The 23,269-nt window shown below is 34.4% G+C and overlaps 1 protein-coding gene and 2 long non-coding RNA genes across 11 annotated transcripts in view; 2 read left to right on the plus strand and 1 right to left on the minus strand.

Moving 5' to 3' along the window:
- LOC110438184 (uncharacterized) overlaps positions 1–2,674 on the plus strand; it is a 6,459-nt gene extending 3,785 nt beyond the window's left edge. Inside the window, exon 2 of the long non-coding RNA XR_015518694.1 lies at positions 2,238–2,674. This is a non-coding gene — a long non-coding RNA (uncharacterized LOC110438184). The remainder of the gene's footprint in view (positions 1–2,237) is intronic.
- cnstb (consortin, connexin sorting protein b) overlaps positions 1–23,099 on the minus strand; it is a 26,868-nt gene extending 3,769 nt beyond the window's left edge. Inside the window, exons 1-10 of one of the 5 annotated variants that reach the window (XM_087297516.1) lie at positions 22,917–23,071; positions 19,712–19,945; positions 18,508–18,617; positions 15,608–15,638; positions 13,835–13,921; positions 12,509–12,626; positions 11,475–11,496; positions 11,144–11,389; positions 5,424–5,553; positions 221–3,449 (exon numbers count right to left, since the gene is read on the minus strand). In XM_087297516.1, the coding sequence (XP_087153642.1) occupies positions 3,238–3,449; positions 5,424–5,553; positions 11,144–11,389; positions 11,475–11,496; positions 12,509–12,626; positions 13,835–13,921; positions 15,608–15,638; positions 18,508–18,617; positions 19,712–19,943 (1,188 nt within the window). In that variant the 5' untranslated portion in view covers positions 19,944–19,945; positions 22,917–23,071 and the 3' untranslated portion in view covers positions 221–3,237. 5 annotated transcript variants of the gene reach the window in all.
- The window catches only part of LOC137488670 (uncharacterized), a 45,105-nt gene continuing 44,798 nt past the window's right edge, over positions 22,963–23,269 (plus strand). For 3 of the 5 annotated variants that reach the window (XR_015518686.1, XR_015518684.1, XR_015518685.1), the window contains exon 1: positions 22,963–23,198. This is a non-coding gene — a long non-coding RNA (uncharacterized LOC137488670). The remainder of the gene's footprint in view (positions 23,199–23,269) is intronic. The other 2 variants (XR_015518682.1, XR_015518683.1) reach the window with 2 other exon arrangements.

Genomic DNA, 23,269 nt, shown 5'->3' on the forward strand with positions numbered 1-23,269 from the left:
TCAGCAGATATCATGTACTAGTTGGGAAGAAAAAGCAGAAAAACGCAGATTCTGATTCTGACGCATAAGCAACATTAATATTAAAATATTTAAATTTTCAATAATTAATTTTCTATATCTAAAACAAGTGATTGCTTCTGTCTTTTACAAGATTACACAATTTTCATATTTATTCTAGCGAACCATAAAAAATAAAAAAATAAAAAAGTCCATTGCCATATTTGCACTTCTTCAGTCTATTCATTATGTGCTTTATACAGTAAACTCATCATAACGCATCTACTTAAGATAACACTGCTAAATGCTGTAAACCCATTTTTTGCTTATTATTTTTTATACTCTATGAATTTCAGTGGTTACAGCACCAATATACTGTAAAGTGCCAAGTCAAAATATCTTAAAAAATAAAAATATCATATAAACATTAACAAGGTATGTAGTGTCCTGAACTGGCCTCAAAGGCAGTTTTCAATGCGAGTAGTTATTGTTACGAGGAATGGCAGTGGTATATTAGGATCATCTGCAATGGCCTATTTACACCAAGTATATTAACTAGCTAAAATGATAAAGGTTTAGTAAAAATATTATTCAAATGTAAGAGCTTACAACACGACTATCACAAAAATCTGATAAACAATAAAACACTGACACTCAAACAGAATCCACCCTGCTCTAAAAAGCTTGAACATTTAAAGAGGCAAATAGCAAAACTGAGTGCATGTTTACGATAAACAAATCATTGTTGTGCATTGATACAGATAGTTATTGTTTTAGTTAACATTCACTGAAGGCCTTAACCCTCGGGTATTGCTCATTTCTGGTCAAAACTGACCAAAGACAATATAATAATTATATTTCTATGAATATTTAGTTTTTTAGTCAATATTGTGATGTTTTTATTTTAATATTTCATATATTTATGGGAATTCATGCAACAAAATAATGAACCCTTTATTCAATCATTTTCTTTTCGACTTAGTCCCTTTATTATTCTGGGGCCACCACAGCAGAATGAACCGCCAACTTTTCCAGCATATGTATTCAGTAGTTATTGGGGAGTTTTGTTCTTTATGTTTAGCATTTAGATGCATATTTCTTTAAAGATCATCAAAGATCATTTATTTTTCTGATTATTTATGATATGAAGTATCATTATTTCCATAGTGTTTTCAGTCATATCAGAAGACAAAGAAAGCTTTTGTTACTCATAATCTAGTTTAAACACCAAAAATCAGTCAGAATTGAGCTGAAAATAACAAACATGTGATTTAGTCTGTTTCTAAAACTGTGCGTGTTTACTTGTCCTAATGCCCTCGTAAAAAGTGAAGGGGACACTGTACTGTCAGTGAGTGCTGTCTTTTGGATGAGATGTTAATCCAAGGTCTTGACTCTCTGTGGTCATTAAAAAACCCAATGTTACATTTCGTAAAAAGTAGGGGTGTAACCCCTGTGTCCTGGCCAAAATCCCTCTATCGGCCTTTACCCATGATGGCCTCCCAATCATCCCCATCCACCAAATTGGCTCTATCACTGTCTCTCCACTCCCCCAATAGCTGGTGTGTGGTGAGCGCACTGGCACTGTTGTCCTGTGGCTGCCGTCGCATCATCCAACTGGATGCTGCACACTGGTGGTGGTGAGGAGAGACTCGCTCATGATTGTGAAGCACTTTGGGTTTATGGCCATACATGATAAATGCACTATATAAATACACTACTTACTTACTGATATTCATTAGGTTGTGGGAAAAAAACAGTTAATGAATCATATCAAAAAAGTTTGTGTTGTTGTTGTTTTTAGAGGTAGGGCTAAAATTAAAGGAGAAAGTATTCAGTTTGTAATTTATAACAATCATTATATCATTACTTTTAATAGGAAATCCACATAAAACATGGAAGTGTGTGTCTGTGTAGTGTGAAAGTTTCACCCTTTCACTATTGTATACTTGTTTGTGTATTGTAGCCGAATTTTAGATTAAACCTTTCAAAAAATGTCCAGTATTTTAGTATTTGAGTGTGTGTGTGTGTGTGTGTGTGTGTGTGTGTGTGTGTGTGTGTGTGTGTGTGTGTGTGTGTGTGTGTGTGTGTGTGTGTGTGTGTTTGTGTGTGTGTGTGTGTGTGTCTGTGTCTGTGCAAGTGTGTGCGCGCTGAGTTTTGTACAAAACCACTCAAGTAATTATTTAGAATTCAAAACTTTTTTTTGCATTTTTGTTTCATTTCATTGTCAGTGTTTCCTCTAGGATTTTTTCCAGCTGTGGTGGCAGGCCTTTTACACAGATCTACCAACTACCTATGGCATTTTTTCAATGACAAATGTAGCGAACGCTGTATTACAAGTTGAGATCGCATTTATGTAATACGAGCATGCCAATCTTTTTGCTTGTGCTCCAATTTTCCTTCTTTGTGCACAAAACTTCTTGCACGGCCTTAAATATACGCTGCTCAAGCACAAATTTTCTTGTGCACTCTCAAATAAATGCGACTAAAGTACAATTTAGTGCGTTTATGTGACAAGTATGTCTACAAAATGTATTAGATTTGCTAGGAATATGTAGGTCTCTATTAGACCTACAAAATGGTATTGATGCATCCTAAAGTAAAGTGAAGCAGCCATAAACTCCATGTCATTGTATGCAGAACAATAGACCCTTATCTTTAAATAAAGTATAATTTTGGACACTGTGTTCATCATAACTAAAAGCTGTGTTTTGTTTGCTAGCCTCACGCATCATGGATCCCTGTCAGTCAGTCGAATGTAACCTTAAAGGGTTAAACAAATAACGCACAGCACTACTATGATTCTAGAAAAGTTTGCTTTGTTATAATTCACTTATATTTAATATGTTTTTGCGCGGTTATAACCTGCTATTTAAAACAACTGCAACAACTGAAGGTTTTGAATGAGAAGCTGTAGCCGTGTAGCTGTGGTGGGATTGAATGTTTTTGTGACACCCCGCCATAGAAGAATAAATGTAGCGGAAACCATCATTTTGTTTCTTTTGAATGAACAACACCCGAAGGTTAAAACACAGATTTTGGCATCAATATTAAACACATTACACAAATGTAATAATGCATTAGGAAGCCCTGTGTGATTTGTAATGACTCTCTAAAGAAACATTTAATAAGGCCAGTCTGGTATTGTGCATTAGTGCATATTTTTTTCAACAGAAATACTGTTATCATCGGAAAATTAGTATAGAAAGTCAGAGTTCCACTTAAGTTAGCTTGAAGCAGCTGCTATGAAGCACCAGAAGTGAACCACTGTGTAAGAGCAGCCACTGTTTGTCGTACAGGTCCAAAGTAAAAGTCCATGTTCTGAGAGAAGTCGATGCACACATTCGAGTACGCTTCTCCAAGCAGACAATAGAGAGCCGTCCCACCCAGACTGACCACCACCGTAACCACACACATGAGGAGAAGGATGAGGCAGGACGCTCTGGCCGACTCTTCTGTGTGCATGAGATGAGAAAAATTTGCTTACAGTAGATATTTCAATCGTTTGTGCAAATATATATCAGTATAAAACAGTTGAAGTCAGAATAATTAGGCTCCCTAATTTATTAGCCCCTCGTTTATTTATTTCCTCAGTTTCTGTTTAAATGAGAGATTTTATCAACACATTTCTAATCATAATAGTTTTAATAACTCATTTTTAATAACTGATTTATTTGATCTTTGCAATGCTGACAGCGCATGATATTTTACTAGATATTTTTCAAGACACTTCTATACAGCTTAAAGTGACATTTAAAAGCTGAACTAGGTTAATAAAGTTAACTAAGCAAGTTAGGGTAATTAGGCAAGTCATTGTATAACGATGGTTTGTTCCGTAGACTATCGAAAAAAAAAGCTTAAAGGGGCTTGACCTTAAAATGGTTTATAAAAAAAATAAAAACTGCTTTTATTCTAGCTGAAATAAAACAAATAAAACTTTCTCCAGAAGAAAGATTTTTTATCAGACATACTGTGAAAATTACCATGCTCTGTTAAACATAATTTGGGATATATTTTAAAAAGAAAAAAAGGGGGGGCTAATAATTTTGACATCAACTGGACAGTAAAAAGAGAGAATTTGAATATATTTTATATTTATAATTTATTTATAAATTATAATTTACATTTTAAGAGAGAGATCATTGTACATTCATACAGTGCTCTCCATTAATATAGAGAGGAAGAACTATGAGGTTACTCTGTGGGCCAATCGGCTGTTAGCATTACACTGGTTCCCTCGATAAAATCCCCATATATTTTCCAATAGCCTTTTCTGTTATTGCAAATAACTGTGCTGTGCTATTGCTATGTTCAAAGACAGTTCATTATACTTAAAAAGTTTAATCCATTAAGATAATCTTCACATATTGGGAGTGTAACTGATGTGTTTTATGCCTTCGAATAAAATGTGAATGTATTTAGAGTTATTACAGACCTTATTTAATCAGTTTACCTGAAATTCTGTTAAAAAAAACTTTACTAATGGAACCAGAAGTGCTAAAATACTAATTTGCTTACAGGTTTTTGCATACAAATTCTGTTTAGCTACTAAATGTTTGTCTATTGTTTAGCCTTTTGGTTTTTTCCTCGAAGCATTAGGAGTTGAACGAGAGTTGAAGCTTTTTTTCTTGAAAGCCTTTCAAGCAATTTGTGGTGTTGAAGATGAGACTTTCTGACCAAATAACTTACATTTTTAGAACTATTCTTTGGGAAAGACAGACACACAACCTTTTCCATTCTGAATCATTACACTTCCCATGGGCCAGAGTTTCTTCCTTACTCCTCTAGTGGTGGTCATTTTCAGCGTTTTTGTTATTTTCCTAAAGGGATTGTTCACTCCAATTTTTTCTCCATCAGTAATATTGCAGGAATAACAAATCCTATGTAAATCAGTGGATACCGATTTACAACATTCTTCAAAATATCTTCTTTTGTGTTTAAGAGAAAAATAAATAAATAACAATATAAGTTAAACTGGTATGGAGCACGTCAAGGGTGAGTAAATAATGACAACATTTATATTTTTGGGTGAAATATGCCTTGCTTTTAAAGCCATTTCATATTATATGAAGCACAAGAAGCTTGCCATATATCATTTGACCCGAGTGTTTCTTCATATTTATAGCCTTGTAAAACAGCAGGTCAAGGTTGAACAATTTTCTGTTCCAAGTCAACCAGATTTAAAATACCAATGGTAAAAAACCTAAACATATATTGCTTACATATATGAACTCATAGGGGTGCCATAATATTTTGTATTGAATTAGGTTTAATTGCTATATTTAATATTTTGTAATAATGTAATTTGCTAATTTTGTTAAAAGGTTTAACATTCAAGAAATATTTTCATCAACTTTTCATATTTACCAAGGGAGCCAATATTAGCAGAGGACCCTGCATAAAGGCTTTAAAATGTGGTGAAATCTTACCTTGTTCAAAGGTATTGTCTGGCTCTCTGAAGCGAACTTTGCGTTTGCTTGAGTCTTTTTCTGAATCGCCGACTTCCTTTATGCAGATTCTCTTCTTTAAAATAGACACTAAGCCATTTGAAGGAAACATCTACAGAAAAATCAGAAAGACCGTATGAAAGAGGCTGTACTAAATCGATCATTTGTAGTAAACATATCTAGAAAATAATGTAATACCACTCATTTACCACAAGAGGTCGGTAAGTACAACACCATAATGAAATAATAGGAATATTCCACTCCCGATTCAATTCATTATGCTATGCTAAGCTAAAAGTGACCCTGCCAGAAAAAGAAATTTGCTGAATGGATTAATACATATTTTGAGGCAACTGTTTATCTCTAGGGGACTTGTAAAATGAGCCAAAAAGTGGACTGTTCCTTTAAGTGTGAACTGAACATAACATTACCAGACACTTGACTGCATGTTTCCAGTAAAAGAAAAGCATATTATGGTTTAAATATATACAGGCCCTACATTTTATTAGGCGTCTTTATTAGTTTGTAGTCATGTTGTATTGTAAAACACGTTTACTGCTGTTGAACTGGCATACAGGTTAAATGGATGAGTAAGATTTGAAGTTTGTTTCAACAGTGTAAAACAAAATACAAGAAAGACTTACAGATGTATCACATGCAGGCATTTTTAAATATAAGTACAATTGAAGTGATTTCCTTGTTTCCACGTTCCATATAATAAATATTTGAACTAATATATATAGCAAAAACAATAAACTATGCAAAATTACACGCAATTAACACTTAACCTAACCCACATCCTCATACAGCTTTAAAATAACTCAGTATACAAATGTGTTGTTTCACACTGTAACAAGGATACAAAATAGTGCACTGCATCAAATTAATCAAATATATTTGTATGATGATGTTGCAAGTTAGCTCATTTAGTAGAAATATGCAAACATTTGTAAAATGAGTACAGTAGAGTACAGTTAAAAATAATTTTTAGTAGATTATTGTATGTTCTTATAGGATTAATAAAAGAAGCATGCTCTCTGTTATGACTCTAGAACACTCTGTAACATACAGTGGATCTCAAACTTGATTCCCGGAGGGCCGCAGCTCCAACTCTAATCAAACACAGCTGACCCAACTAATCAAGACTGTTCAAATCTACTTGAGACTATTAAGCAGGTTTGAGTTGGAGGTGGTTGGAGCTAAACTATCCAGAGCTGTGGCCATCTAGGAATTGAGTTTGAGACCACTGCTTTATAACATTCCATTTTTTTTAAATCAATGCATCAAAAATCTATAAGAAAATTTGAATACCTACATTGATATACATATCCTCTATTCTCTTTTCTAAACATTTATATCAAAAAGTTACTTGGATTTTTTTACACTTTACACTATTTTACCCCTTTTTAAATATTAAAAATAAGTCTTTTGTGTCTCTAGAATGTGTCTGTAAAGTTTCAGCTCAAAACACCCACCATATTTATTATACCTTTCAGAATATTTGATTTTTCTGCTCTAAACGCAATTTGCTGTTTTTGTGGCCTGTGCCTTTAATGTTAGTTCTTCCCGCCCACCGTTCCCACATGCCTGTCAGTGTACCTCAATCTCCGTCTTGGCTGTGTCAGATAAACAGCACAGTGACAGACATGAAGAAAGCAGATCTCACGTAACATTTGTGAGAAATACTACAATAAGAACTTTCCCAATGATTATTTGATGTATTTGTTGAGGAGTTAATTCAAGTCTTTGGATAATTCACACACAATATTGTTTCATTGTTTTTGCAGGCAAAATGTGACAGGATACACGTTAATATCCACGGCTGTATGGATATCTGTTATGTTAATGAACAAAATAAACCTGATTTAATGTCCACAAACCGGGATTGAAGCATCTTCTTTTATAATTGTTCAGACACGCGGCTGTGGTGATAAAGTAAGGCTGAAGTAAATCGCTGTAATTCATTACAAACATGCACTGTTTTAAAAAAAACGTTGTGAACTTGTTAAACTCATTCTTGATCACTTTTGTTGATTGATGATCAGAGAGCTGAACAGATCTTTTAATCCCAGTTGCTTTGCGCACATCCTGTCTTGTTGATACAACGGAAACAGATTAATACGCGGCTGTCAATCAATTCGGTGGGCGGGAAAACCGCACTCCTACATTGTGTTCCAGTGAACCTCAAAATGGCAGGGATTTGGATCCTATTTTAACGTCATGAAATTAAAAAAGAGACTTATTGTCTTTAGATCACTCTAATATGACTGTGGACACACTATACCTACACAGTTCTGTACAAAAAGCTTACAAAAGTTGATTTTCATCATAGGTGCCATTTAAAATACTTAAGATGAGTATAAAACTATTTCTCTTTTAATTGCCCAATTCATTTTGCCCAATTCAAGTCTTTCATAATACACTTAAGTATTATGTATTTTAATAATATAATGCTATCTATATTTTGAAGTCCACAATTACTTTAATTGAAAACATACTTAAAACAATAGTTCACCCAAAAATAAAAATGCAGTTATCATTTCAGGCCCATAGCCAGCCAGGTAAAAGAGGTGGTTCTTTTTTCCCAAAAAGTCAACCTTTTTGCGCCCTCCTATAGGCTGCTATTTAATTATGAGATTTAAATACTGCATTTTAGTGACATTTTAAGCTTCTACTTTAGCGAAATAGATTGTCGGACGGTCATCATAACAAAAAAAGTACATTTGAAAATTCATGTATAACAACAATAGCCAAAATAGTATTCAAATTAATTTTAATATCGTCTCCTTTGGTGCGTCACACTTTTTCATGGGTCATTTTTTGTTCCAAGATTTAGATAAAAATTACTTATACAATATTTTCTCTATTTAAAAGCAATAGTCTAGTGAAAGATTACTTCACTTCATTAGATTGTATGTTTACTTGCACAGCTGGATTTCATGAAAAATAATTGTTGCATTGGCCAAAACTGATTAGCTGAAGTCACACCGAAGTGACAGCCAACAGAGGATTCCACTTGGTCCTAAAGCCTTTTTCGATGGATTATTTTCACTATTTATGATGGCATAGCAGTCAAAATAGGACTTACAGTCAAAGTGAAGGTGGTCCAAAACGTTATACAACCCACTTATTTTCATTGTACTGTCAAACTAAGGTTCAGTGCAACAACATGAGAGCTAATAAAAATGGCAGGATTTCTCATTTAAGAGAACGTTCCCTATAAAGTTTATCCTTAAATGCTAGTTTTTATAATATCCCAGCCTATTTCTAATTTGGTAAAAACAAATCAGAGGCCCAAACAAAAGTGCTGAGAGTCTTCAAAACACTGTAAAATAACTGTCTGCAACTAAAGTCTGAGGGGCATCTTATTTGACTCAAAATATCTCTTTTAGTGAGTAGCATGCAATAGAAAGTGTTTCTATTTTTGGAGCTGTGATGTGCCAGCAGTTTCTTTTTTGTTGTTGTTTTAGTGGTGGAACACCCTTGCTGAGTTTTTGGCTAATGGAGGTGCATACTTTTGTCTAATTGTTGCTGTACACCAAGTAAACAAACAAATCTTGCAATCGTAATTCTGTGTTTGTTGACTGAAGGACTCTCTGAAAGTGTGCGTGTGTGTGTGTGTGTGTGTGTGTGTGTGTGTGTGTGTGTGTGTGTGTGTGTGTGTGTGTGTGTGTGCGTGTGTGTGTGTGTGTGTGTGTTTGGCAGTGCTGGAGAAGGTTCATGCAGTCGGGTTGTTATTTAAGACAACCACACCCAACAGCTTTGGGAAACCATACACTCCCCAAACGATGCTTTTTTTAAATTCCTGCATCTGGCTGCCATAACACAGCGATGACATCACACTATCTGCTTTCCATAAAGCAAAGAAACCCTGCGGCTAAGAGATGTGGTCTGAGAGTTGGAAGAAAGCCTTGACTGACCTTTCACAAAGTCATAAAAAAATCCATTTGGGGACATGAATTAATACATCACTGCACTACGGAACACAATCCATTCAGAGAGCGACTGCTTTGCGGCAGGGATGGGTAAAAATGCATTATAGATATATAACAGATATTAGTCAATCATCTTTCATATATATTCTGTATCCCAAGACTTTTGAAGTGTGTTTTTTCTAAGAGCAAATCGGGGGAAGCAGGGCAAAATGATGTATAGAGGAAAAAGGAAGACAAAATGATATATAATAATGTCAATCGACAGATGTTTCTATATACTTTTTCTGTATGCAGAGCAGAAATGATTATATCAGGATTTCTGCAGATTTCACCAAGTCAAATTTAAGCCTTTTTAAGACCTTTTTCTTAATATTATGAATTAAATTTCAGACTTAGACCACAAGCGCTGAGGTTAGAAAAGATTTTTACTGGGTCCATCAAAAACAAATCAAATTTATTAATTTCTTAGCCACATATTTTAAATAATGTGTCAAAACAAGCAAACTTTAGTTGTGAGCATACTCATTTATTTCAACATAACTTCTTTTAAAATTAACGAGTTTTAAAAACCATAATACAACTAAATGTGTGCACAATAGTCTGTATAGGTTAGTGTCCTCACCAGAAAATACATGGAGAACCTTTTAAAAATGATATTGTAATATAATCAGGAAGATAAACAAACCATATTGGTAAATTGAGTTAACAAATAACACCTTTGGTTGAGTGGTAATGTGCTGATTGTGTAGCTGTACATGGACATAGGAAATTAAGACCTTTTTAAAATTATTTAAAACCAACAACACAATATTTCAGTAAATTTGAGACTTTTTAAAACCCTTCATTATACAGTGCATCTGGAAAGTATTCATAGCGCTTCACTTTTTCCATAATTGTTTATGTTGCAGTCTTATTCTGAACACAAATTTTGTCACAGTTTCGGAGCACACTAGCAAATAGACATCTTAAAAACTAACAATACTGATACTAACATCTAAATAACTTTAATTTCATGGGACCTTTAATGTTAGTTAAAGTGCAGAAAGTCAAAATTTACAATATTTATCTTGCTAGCACACATTGTAGTGTTTTGCTGGTTTATTTAGTGTATTCTTACTTAAAGTAACTTCTGAACAGACATTTTAGAAGTTACTATAAGTCAAACGATAAAGACTATGCATCTAATTTTACTTTACTTTTAGGTTATATATGTAGATAGAAACACAAATGTCATGAGAAAAGTGTCTTGTTGTTAACACTTACTACGTCTATAGGTGCTCTAGATCTGCAGATTATACATTCACAATGGTATGAACCGTTATAGGCATGCTGAAATGTATATTTATCTGATTTTTTATTAATATTTAAGAGACAGAGAAACCTATTTCTTACTATTAAAGTGCTGAGCCCTCCCCTATACAGTACATCTTGTTTTAACGTCCTTCAAAGGGGATCAAGCAATAATTAGGAAAGTCAACCCCCCCCAAATCCCCCTGTAATTCGCACCCTGGTTCTAATGCACTCATAAACCTAATATATAGTGTTTACTGATGTTTAATTAGAAATATCAATAACCAATTTAATCAATAATTAGATCGTAAGAGCTTGTGAATAGGAATGGAATCAGGACATCTGAATCATTACCCAGCTCTGGTTTGTTTGAGACTGCAGCAGACGGATGGTGTCTCAGCATGCTTGTTTTTTCTCAAGGCAGATGGTAATAAGAGAGAGATTAACATGGCTCCTGTGGTGGCGTACCTCTTCTACCTGAATGAGGTTGTCCAACTCGTCCACAGGAGTCTGGAGCTCCGTATCCTCCTGTAGCTCCTCATTCCAGCACTCGTCCTCCTCGAGACCTTCATCCTCCTCTTCCTCCTCCTCACTGAACTCGCCATCATCTTCTGGCTCGCATTCAGCCTCCAGTGAGATCTGGTTCACTGAAGCTTGCTCTTGTTTTGATTTGCTTTCAGTCTCATGGGTTGGGCTAGTTCGCAGTTTTACGGCCTCCATGTTCTGCAACAACAGACACTTCGATCACACTCACAGAAAGAGAAAATAAAATGCATTGGAGGAGAATAAGGAAGTTGTAATGTTTTACCTTTTGCACAGAGAGGTTTGGTCTGAAAGAAAGATTTGTCAGATTATTAATGGAGAGATGGATTTTCGTTTTGTTTTGTTTTTTACAATTCTGTATGTACACAGAAGGCAAATTTTTTTTTAACATAACAGTGTTAATAATACATTTCTAATAGCTCATTTATTTTGTCTTACCTATTATGACAGTAAATAATATTTAGCTTTTTTTGCAAGACACTAGGATTTAGCTTAAAATTCTAAATTAAGTAATTCAGCTAGTCCAATTAAGTTAATTAGAGTGGCAGTGATTTGTTCTGTATCTAATCCCAAAAATGATAATTTCTTCATTTATGCATTTTTTTTTTGGCTTAGTCCCTTTATTAATCAGGGGTCACCACAGCAGAAAGAACCGCCAACTTATCCAGCGTATGTTTTACCCAGCGGATGCCCTTCCAGTTGCGAAACAACACTGGGAAATACCCATACACAATCATGTATTTTGGTGCATTTAAACAAAATTGATTAAAACAGATATATTTATTAAAATAGAATTTTAGTCACAGAACATCTTCAGAAACAGAAAGATAATACATTTAAACTCATATGAAAAACTGCAAAAACAACACCTAAAAACTAACCCATTTCAACAAAATTGTATATATTTTTTGTTTCTTTTGATTTTACCTCTTTTTTTATTTTTATTTAATATTTTCACAAATATAATATTGTAAATTTAAAAGAGAGATTGTGCGGGGTATACTCATATATGCTGAGCACTGTATATATATATATATAAATATATATATATATAAATTTCAAGTAAAAGGAAACCTCATTTAGCTAAAAAAAAATTCACGTAAAAAAAAAAACAAGTAAAAAAGTTCCGATTTATGTCATTGTTCTTCCTAATAGTTTTAACTTGATGACACAAGGTGAGGTATTGAACATTTTAAGTAGGAAAAAAACTTATAATAATAATAATTATAATGATAACAATAATAACAACAACAACAATAATAAAAGTATTATTTTCTGTTGGTTTGGATGGGGCCTCACCTCTTGTGCGTTCTGCAGATGTGACTCAACACTTCCATTCGCTCTCTCTCTTTCTCAGCTCCATTAGTGACTAACAGAGAGTTACTTTCAGTTTTATCACTCATTTTCCTCTGAGCCTCTGAAACCAAACACACGCATTTAAATGTTTACCCAGTGTGTCTCCTTTTCTCTATTCATCCGTTACATATAGTTGAAATCAGAATTTTTTGCTCTCCTGAATTATTAGCCCACCTGTTTATTTTTCCAACTTCTTTTTAACAAAAAAAAATTTTCAACACATTTCTGAACATAATAGTTTTAATAACTCATTCCTAATAACTGATTTATTTAATCTAGTTTCCATGATGACAGTAAATAATATTTTACTAGATATTTTTTAGGATACTAGTATTCAGCTTAAAGTGACATTTAAAGGCTTAACTAGGTTAATTAGGTTAACTAGGCAGGTTAGGGTAATTAGGCAAATCATTGTATAACAGTGGTTTATTCTGTAGATAATGGAAAAAAATATTGCTTGAGAGGGCTAATAATATTGACCCTAAAATAATTTTAAAAAAATAAAAACTGCTTTTATTCTAGTCGATATAAAACAAATAAGACATTCTCCAGAAAAAAGAACATTATAGGAAATACTGTGAAAAAATTCCTTGCCTTGTTAATCATCACTTGGGAAATATTTGAAAAAGAAAGAAGAAATTCACAGGAAGTCCTATAAGTTTGACTTCAACTCTATACTGTATATAATAGGTCTTAAATTTAATTCCAGGAGGGCCGCAGCTCTGCACAGTTTTGCTCTAACCCTTATCAAACACAGCTGATCCAACTAATCAAGGTGTGCAAGACTAGAGACTATTAAGCAGGTGTAAGTTGGAGGTGATTGGAGCTAAACTATGCAGAGCTGCGGCCATCCAGCAATTGAGTTTAAGACCTATGCTGTATATGCTCACAGAATACATGAAGGCTATATAATAATGCATATCACTTTCTGCAAAAATGTTCTAGCAAGTCTTGCTCTCTGTGATGTTCTTGATGTTTCACTTTCACAGTGAGCTCAGATAAGAAGGGAGAGTCTGACCTCTGGACTTCAGTGATATGGTGAAGTTACAGAGACTGAGTTGGGAAATGAGTACATTTCCTCAGATCAAACCGTACAGCTGTTTACTTACACAGGATGAGACTAGTTATTTAACATACAACAGTACTGGCCCACTAGGCTCATCCTCAAAAGATAAAACAATACTTTCAGGAAATCCTCTTGCATGAACAATGCAGCCTCGTTAAAACCTTGTTTTTTTATTATCAAGCATTATCATCTGACATTCTTACCCCATTTCTCTTGTACGGAGGCCAGATTAGAGAGCAGTCTTTCATGATACAGTTTTTCCAGATGAAGAAACTCCACTGCCCACTTATCTGAGATGGTCGAGGGTTAAAGAAATGCATGCTTAAAAATATGTTCTATAAAAATATGCTTTATAGCCAAAATATTCTTACCTAAGCTACAAATAGGTTTTTCTTCCCTTTTCTGGACACATGTGTGAGTGATAAGTCTTGAGTGGTCAATTCTACATAGTTTATGTATAACCTGATTGTGTCAATTTTCAAATTGGTAACTATTTATTTTAATTCACTTCATACAATTTGTTGTTTATGTATTCATGTGTGTGTACAGTACATACAGGACCACTTTAATGTTTGAGATATTTTATTTGATTATTTATTTATTTGTTTATTTTAGAATTTAGTACTTTCATTCAACAAGCATGCATACAAAGATATAATAAAGACTTGTCTATGTTATTTGTAATGGATGTTGAGCACTAAAATAAAGAAAAAGTAACATATAACATGTAAAAATGTAAATGTATTAGCATTTTTATATTAGAAATCTTCTAAAATGTTATGTTTAAATATGACAATATGTCATTAAATGTACTCATTTGCTTATATTTCTAGCAGAAAAACAAATCTGCAAGTCAGGACATAGGATGAAGTCAAGTTTATTAATTCATTCATTTTCTTTTCGGCTTAGTCCCTTAATTAATCTGGGGTCGCCACAGCGGAATGAATCGCCAAATTATCCAGCATTTATTTTACACAGCAGATGCCTTTCCAGCTGCAACCCATCATTGGGAAACATCCATACACACCATTCACACAAATACACTAGGGACATTTTAGCCTATAATTCATCTGAACCACATTTTTTGGACATGTGGGGGAAACCGGAGCAACCAGAGGAAACCCACACAAACACGGGGAGAACATGCAAACTCCACACAGAAAAGCTAACCTACTCAAATCAGCGACCTTCTTGCTGTGAGGCAAACGTGCAACCCACTGCGACAAAGTCATGTTAAGGTTTTAGTTATTATTTCATTGTTTTGACATATTAAAGTCAATGCTTTTTTTTTTTTACAGAGGGGCATTTTGGGAATCAGAAAATACAGTGTAGAGCAAAAATAAATACATTTTCACATTCAGTAGAAAAAAATGTTGTATATAATCAGGAAACCTACATATGAACACATCCCTCTGTATAAAGCTTAAGAATGTATGGCTTAGTGAAAGAAAAATTAAGAAAAATATCATTAAAAAATTGTTGTTAAAATTTACAGACATTGATAAAGTGTTATAGAATAAACATTTTACTGTGTAATTTGTCTGTTTTCTTTACATTAGACTAAAAAAACACTTTATGAAAAGTCACAATTGACAGGTGCATGAAAAAAGCACTTCACATTGAGACAGAAAACAAAGTAATAATAATATTTCACTATTACACTGTTTTACTGTCCTCTTGATCAATTAAACCTAGTACCCAATACCAAAACTTAATTTAAAAAGAAAGATCATATAATTATCAGAGGTGAAACACCTTTCCGCTTTTCTCAAAACGACTTCAAAATCTATCAACATCCTTCCTTTAGCACAACACCCTAGAAAGTCAACATGAAAAGACACACCCTAATGAGCTCCCTCATGGTTACGCGTGCCCTCGTCGACATGACAACATCATCAACAGGGACCATTTATTGATATTAAAGGAAAGACAAAGAGGAAACAGACAGAAATCAAGTGTAATATACAAAAGGATACAGTCCTCTTCAAGGAAGTAGCCCTCTGCTATCTGTTAAAAAAGAAAAACAAATATTAAGCTTACCAATTCCTGGATTGTCATTTCTATCTCCCAAAGACGATTTACATGCCTCTCAATCTCCGCTAATAGAACTCAGATTAAGAAAAACTGAACTAAAGACTAACGCTCATGAGAAGTTTTAATGCCAGTGAGTGTGGATGAGAACTGAAATAACTGCTTTATCTTTGCTTATCTAATGCATTTGCTTAATGTAGGAAAATGAATCGTTTACTCCTGTATTGTTGATTTTATCTAACTAAAATAATCTCATTTAGGGGAAATTCTCTCTTCCTATTTATAACTCTACTGGGAGATTACGAAAACAACTCCAGTGAGAACATTTCGCTAGTTTGTCTTGTTGACAGATCTGATTATAAATGTGCATGGTGTTTAGTCCAAAAGTTTTGGAGTTTTTTTACATGCAGTCAAAATATGAAGAAAAAAATGACTACTTTTTTAGTAATACATGTACTGTATCCTGTTTAAGCAAAAGTTTTAGAGTAAGTTAAGAGGAAAAAGGGGTTTAAAGAATATGATCACTTAAAGGGGACCTATTAATTAAAATTCATAGGAAATAAATCTGAAAAAATAAAGAATTGTGTTGTTTGAACTCATTTTAAATAAGTAGTTTAACAAGCAGCAAAAGTCATTTTGAGTGCATTTTCATGGATTAACACAACAGCTTTGCCAGCAATCTTTTCCTCAACCCTGACTTATTCTGATTACATACCCCTATATACAATTCAGGAGAGAGCAAAATCCGTCCCAGGAGCTATGTTTTTTTTGCTTTCTCGAATCCACCAGAGGCCGCAGTGTACGCATTTTTTAGATCTCAAATTCTCTTACGAGTGCCTTTCGCGCCTGCTGTTCTTATGTAAATCCATCAGAAGTCACATGTCGACAGACTGATTTACTGACTGACCAACCGACCAATCCCCTGACCCCCCTTTCCCTAAACCCAACCAATAGTGTTTTAAAATGTACCGATTGACCCGCTCACCACCTTCCCTAAACCCAACCTGTGTTTTAAAAAGCAATCCAGGAAAAGAAAAGCCCTATGATTTTATCACGTTTTCAAATTTTACCACATTTTTTATTTTTTAGCTTTTGTTTTTGTCTTCCCTGATTTCTGGAACTGTTCTTCGCCGGACCCAAACCCCATTGTTGCAGTCAACTCCGCTCTGCGTCTCAAGTCCACCGACGTACATGTCAAGCTACCGGAAAAAAAAACTAGTAACAGTGGAAAAGACGTCCATACAGAGGTAAGTGGTCAGCTGGTAAGCGCGAGAGCATCATTATACCACCCCGTATCGTTCATTTTAAAGACTAAATGCAGCCATACGTAGCTTTGGCTACACAATTCGCAATCTCCAGAAAAGTGTATAGGGCTACGTTTTCATTATGAGCCTACACTGTAAAAAGTGCATGGTTTCACACATTTCATTCACGTTGTCCCAACACAAACTGATTAAGTTGACTTAATACTTTTAACAAATTTATATGGATCGACCATAAAAAAATTACGTTGTCCCATTGAAATCTCAAGAATTGTGTTGTTTAAACTAATTTTAAATTAGTTTAAATGAACAAAAAAAAATTTTGAGTGTATGTTGGTCTTTTTACTAAAGAAGGTTGAAGTGTGACATAAAATACCTTCGTAAATAAGTACAAGATAAATTCACATACACTGTAAAAAATGCTGGGTTCCACAAAAATCCTTCACATTGTCCCAACACAAGTAGATTAAGCTAAAACTTAATTGTCTTTACAAATTTAAGTGGACTGAACATAAAACAAAAATCTCAAGAATTGTGTTGTTTCAACTAAGGGGGCTTTCACATCTGTAGTTCGCTTCATTTGGTCCAGACCAAGGGTAATAAATGATACATTGTTGCATCTTCTGCCGTCTTTGGGTCGTTTTCACACCACACTGCTGGCTTTGGTCCGAACCAGTTGAAACAAACCAAAATGCAGTCATCTGACAAAATCCACATCTCTCATTGGCCAGATGTTGTTGAAGATATTTCCTAAACTGCTTATTGATTGGTCAGAATTCACATGCGGGAAAATGCCAGTGAACTCCCGCAGGCAAACAAAACCTTTTACTCTAGAGGGACGACTGCGCTGACTGATTGTATCCCTGCTTTAGACAAACTATACATTACGAAAATGAAGCGCGGCCGCAGCTGGAAAACAGTGTTTAATGCATTGCTTGTCACTTCAGGAGGAAACGTGAATGAATTTAGCTAAAATGCGACATGGTCATCTTGCTGAAATATTACCAACGATCCATCAGGTAACATTTTCCCCTCTTTCTCTCTCTCTGTTGGTACAGCACTGTCAACAAATTTTTTTTCCTCCATATCCCATAATGCACAGCGCATCGGCCTTCGGCAGCTGTATTAGTCCAAAACGGGCAGTACTTTTTGCGGTTGGATCTGTTTTAGTACGGATCATATTCTCATCACAAACTAACCGCTCCAGGGTTCGTTTGAAAGCGTACCGAGACCACCTCTTAAAGCAGGTCTCGGTACGCTTATTTGGTCCGCTTTTGGTGCGCACTCGAGTACTATTGCTGCATTTTCACCTGCCTAAACGAACCGTACCAAAAGGGGAAACAAACTCTAGTGCGATTCAATCGAACTAAATAAGGCAGGTGTGAAAGCATCCTAAGTTATAGTTTGAACTGTGAAATATTATTTTTTGAGTGTATCACACAATGAAATACCATCTGAACGAAACATATATGCTTCCTTCAAACTGAAATCATGGTGAAATATGTTGTGGAGTCAACTTTGCAGGGCACTTACGGTGAAAAGAGAAACATTAATTCATATTAACTCGTTCAAAGCACACACACCTGGTGTAAGGAATGTGGAAGGAGCATGTGATCATTGTGTTCAACCAGAGCATGCAGTGAAGCCAGAAGAGAAGGACTTGGTCCAGGTGCCAAAATCCCAGGGAGACCCTCTGAACAGAAAGAGAGAGATCACCGCATGAGAAAAGTCACAAACACTGCAGAATTATTACTTCAGCACATTATTAAAGCAGGTGGATTTTGACCATCACTGTAAAATAAAAGATGTGTTTTTGTGTATGTACTTGTTTATGTGGTTTACGAGGACAAAAGAATTTGTAATGAGATGGGTATGACCTTGGTGTTACATTGTTAAGGTGGTTTACGAGGACATGTCTGGTGTCCTCGTAATTCTAAAAACATAAAAAAAACATATTTAACAGAGTCTTTTCACAATCAAATTTGCCACAGGGTTTTGTGAGGGTTGGGTTTAGGGGTGAGGCCATATAAGGTAAGGTTAGGCCATGTAATAATAAGTGGCTTTTACAGTATAATATAAATGATGCCCATGGAAAGTATCATAAACCATATACTGTATACAAGTGTGTGTTTACTAAAATAGGATTACTAAGTTACACAAAATTACTTGTTTTAGGATACTTTAGGTAAGTTTATTCTGTTTTGGGAAAGTTAATTTGGAAATGTAATTGATTACAGATTTCCCTATTTAAAATGTAACCAGAAGTGTAAATTCTTTCAATTACTTTATTTATGTAACTTACTATATTTGATTACTTTTTACATTTTAATGAGTTTTCAACTGTTAACCTAACAGTAGTACTTAATACTGTCAGACATTCCTCTATAATAATATAATAATAGTCTTTTAAAACACACCCACCATAAAATTGTAAGATCATTCTGGGGGAAAATACATATTTAAATTATTGATAGGATTGATGGGTATTATTTTTTTATTATACGATACAGTATACTGTTATTATATTTTATAATTTATATAATGCCATTACATGTAACTATTTACTCTAAAACATGTACATTACAAGTAACTATTTACTCTACTAACCATAACTTTCTGGTCCACATCTCATTCCAAACTTGAAAAATGACAAAAAATGTTAATTCATATTTTAAACAAGTATAATTCATCAGTGTACTCTTAAATGTTGTGTTAAATTAAATTTTAATATACATTTTTGTCTGAATTAAAGTTTTTATTTATTTATCAAGAGAAGAAAAAGCTTACTATGATCTCCAGAGCAGCTCTGGCTCTTATTATTTGCTGGACATCTCTCTTCTGGGTTTATGTTCTTGAGCTCATGTGTATCATCCTCCGCGTTCATAACTTCTGTTTCTGGCAGTTTGTTCTGATTCTCATCAGAGACTGTCAGGTAAGAGATGATCATGTCCTCTGATGCTTTGTTGATTCCACTCGTCTCTTTCCATCTCACCGATTTCCTGCTTTCGGACTCCCCCATAACTGTGATGTGATGAAAAAGAAGATAGACCATAATCCAAATGAAACCATATCTATCTTGAAAATGTTTTTTTAAATTCTTCACCCTTCTGTCGCTTCCGCATGTCATATCAGCCATCAAAGAAAGAATTCAGAGAGGAAACACTAGAAGGACAGGTTTTGTGTTGCTAAACCTTTTTTTAAGGCAGATTTTTGGGCCTTACTTGAGTTGGTTTGTTTTTTCCTGACAAAATATATTGTAAATTTTTGTTAAACATATTTTCTAACTTCTAAGTAATTCAAGAAATATGTATAATGTATAAATATTCAATAAATATATATATTTATTATTTATATATATATTTAATTGAAACTTTATAAACCAAAATATTTTTAGAAATGTATTTCAGGGTCAAGAAAATACATTGCCAAGACAGTAAGTCATTATTTAATCAAAAAATTGTTTAGATGCACTGCATTCTAAAACTTCTAACTAAATAGAGTAACATAAATCTGAACGTTTGATAGACTGTCCTCTAGTGGTACATCCTAATGCAATTTCTTATAAAATAACAGGGCAAATATATTGTTACATGACTTTATGTACAATGCCCAGCATAAACAAGTACAACCCAATTTCATTCATTCATTTTCCTTCGGCTTAGTCCCTTTATTCATCAGGGGTCGCCACAGCGGAATGAACCGCCAACTTATCAAGGATACGTTTTACACAGCGGATGCCCTTCCAGCCGCGTCCTAGTAGTTAGTTTATTCAATTCACCTATAACGCATGTCTTTGGACTGTCAGGGAAACCGGAGCACCCGGAGGAAAGCCATGTGAACACAGGGAGAACATGCAAACTCCACACAGAAATGCCAACTGGCCCAGCCGGGGCTCGAACCAGCGATTCAGTGTTAACCAATGAGCCACTGTGTCGCCCTACACCCTATTTTGAATATGAATATCTTTATCCATTTCTCAGTGAATGCAGACAATCTACTTTAGTGCATTTGAACAAAACTGATTTATTAATCGTTACTGTTATGTCCATTAAAATAATACTTTGGTCACCCAACATTTTTCGAATTAGAAAGAAAACAGAAAAAAAAACATACTACAATATCTCAACTACATTTTAGATATTTATGTGTTTGTCTTGTTTTTTCATCTTTTTAAACATTTTATTTAACATTTTCCCAATAATACAAATTTGGGTGTACAAATTTCGGACTGTTTTCCTAAGTTATTTTTGCTATAGATTAGCTCCAGATTTGACTTCAGTACTGACAAATCTAATGTAATAATATTGTAATACTGTAAAGCAGGGGTGTCAAACTCAATTCCTGGAGGGCCGAAGCCCTGCATAGTTTAGTTCCAACCCTGCTCCAACACACTTACCTGTAGGTTTCAAACAAGCCTGAAGGACTCAATTAGTTTGATCAGGTGTGTTTAATTAGGGTTGGAACTATGGAACTGTGCAGAGCTGCGGCCCTTTTGGAACTGAGTTTGACACCTGTGCTGTAAAGCATCCTATAAAAAATATTAATTTAAAAGACAGATTTGTAAGGAGTGTCCTCATAAACGCTAAGCACTAATTGTCTTGTTGTAAAATATGTTTTACAAAATGCAAAATATGGCCTAAAATCTATTGGTATAAAGTATATTTAGCAAAATAAAATTTAGTTGTATTTCAGCAAATTTTTGGATCATTTATTTGGATTGTGAAAAATAGTAATACTAGTATATATAATAGTCCCATTTAGAAAATAAAAGTAAAAGATTGATACATATATCTTATTTTTCTAAATGGCACTCATGAAGCTGCCACAAACACAAACCGCCCAGGTGTGTTCAAAACCAGGGCTGGTCATAAAAGCAATGAATAATTCATGAAGTGGGGGCTCTTGTCTTTCACTCTATCTAGGCATTTTGAAGAATGGTCACTGAAACCAAAGACAGAGAGATGGAAGAAGGTGTCGGTGAGTTTTTGCATCGTAAATAAAGTGTTGTTGTCTGTGTGGTAACAGAAAAGGGCAAACAATGAGGTGAAAAATGCTGAAAGAAGACATGACCACAACTGGCCAGATCAGTGTCAGTGAACCAAAAGCAGAGTTAACATCTATACAGACTACTTTGATTGACACTAAACCAAAAAAAAAAAAAAATGTTTGCACAGATCAAGATTTGTATTTTTTAATTCTGAGATTTTTTTATAATATATAAATTTCAAATAACTTATAACAAAATAATAATAAAAATAATAATAATAATACAATTGTTAAAAAAACTAACATAATTATTTTAGAATATTTATTTTCTCCAGACTTTTGTAAGAATAAGTCATATGGACCACTTTTTATGCATTATTTGGTTTTGACAATAAATTCTAGGACCCTGAACACACCCTTGTGGGCCTCTGGCAGTTCTTAGGTTAGAAAACCACTGCTAACATGATTTAATATAATCTGGCAGTCAAAATCATTAATGTGTGCTGTTACCTGCTAAGTAAAGTCAGGACATGTTTGTTTAACAGCTGCCAGGTGTTCACCAACATGCCTGAGGGAGACTGTACAATCAATAAATAATATAATAAAATTGAAAAGAAAGGAAAAGAAAAGAAAAAAGAAAAGAAAACGGTACTCCTTTTGGTCAACTATGAAGCGTAACCTAATTAAACTTCTAGCCTAATATGTGCACATTTTAATCAATGCTAAATGATTAAGTGCAAACATAAGCGGCTTAGATTGAGCCCAACATCATAAGGCAAACTGGTAAATTGCATTTATATTGACATTACAGCCCCAATTTATTTGCAAACACAACGCTGCTCTGCACAGAAACACGCATCATTAAAAGATGATGGGCGCGTGCTCGCTGTAATATCCCGTAAACATGTCACTACGCCTTGCCCTTTATCACTATTTTATTTTCATCAGACATTTCACAAACGACACACAGACACACCACTCACGGAAATGTCTTTGTCGTACTTACGTTTAGTTTCTGTACTGATGTTACAGGAATCCGCATCTGTACGCGCGTGCACGCGCCGCGGTCATATATCTGTTCTCAGAGCTGTTCATCCAGCGACCCCCGACAACTCTCAGTGAAATACAGACCGATCTCAAATCAGTTTCGACACCCCGACTGTCTGTCTCCGCATCTGTGCAGTTGTTTATGATCCAAACAGGGGCGTTTCTTTTCAAGGTTTCGATAACCGGTCTTGCTGGGCGTTTAGTGCCACCCATCGGTTCAACAGAGCACTGACCATTATTGGTAATGTGTATTGAGCTATGGTATTGAGATATACAAAGACGTCTTTTAATTTTAAATCTGCATCTGAATGT

This window comes from Danio rerio, chromosome 20 (genome assembly GCF_052040795.2).
Source record: "Danio rerio strain M-AB ecotype USA chromosome 20, GRCz13ab, whole genome shotgun sequence".
Classification (NCBI taxonomy): Eukaryota; Metazoa; Chordata; class Actinopteri; order Cypriniformes; family Danionidae; genus Danio; species Danio rerio.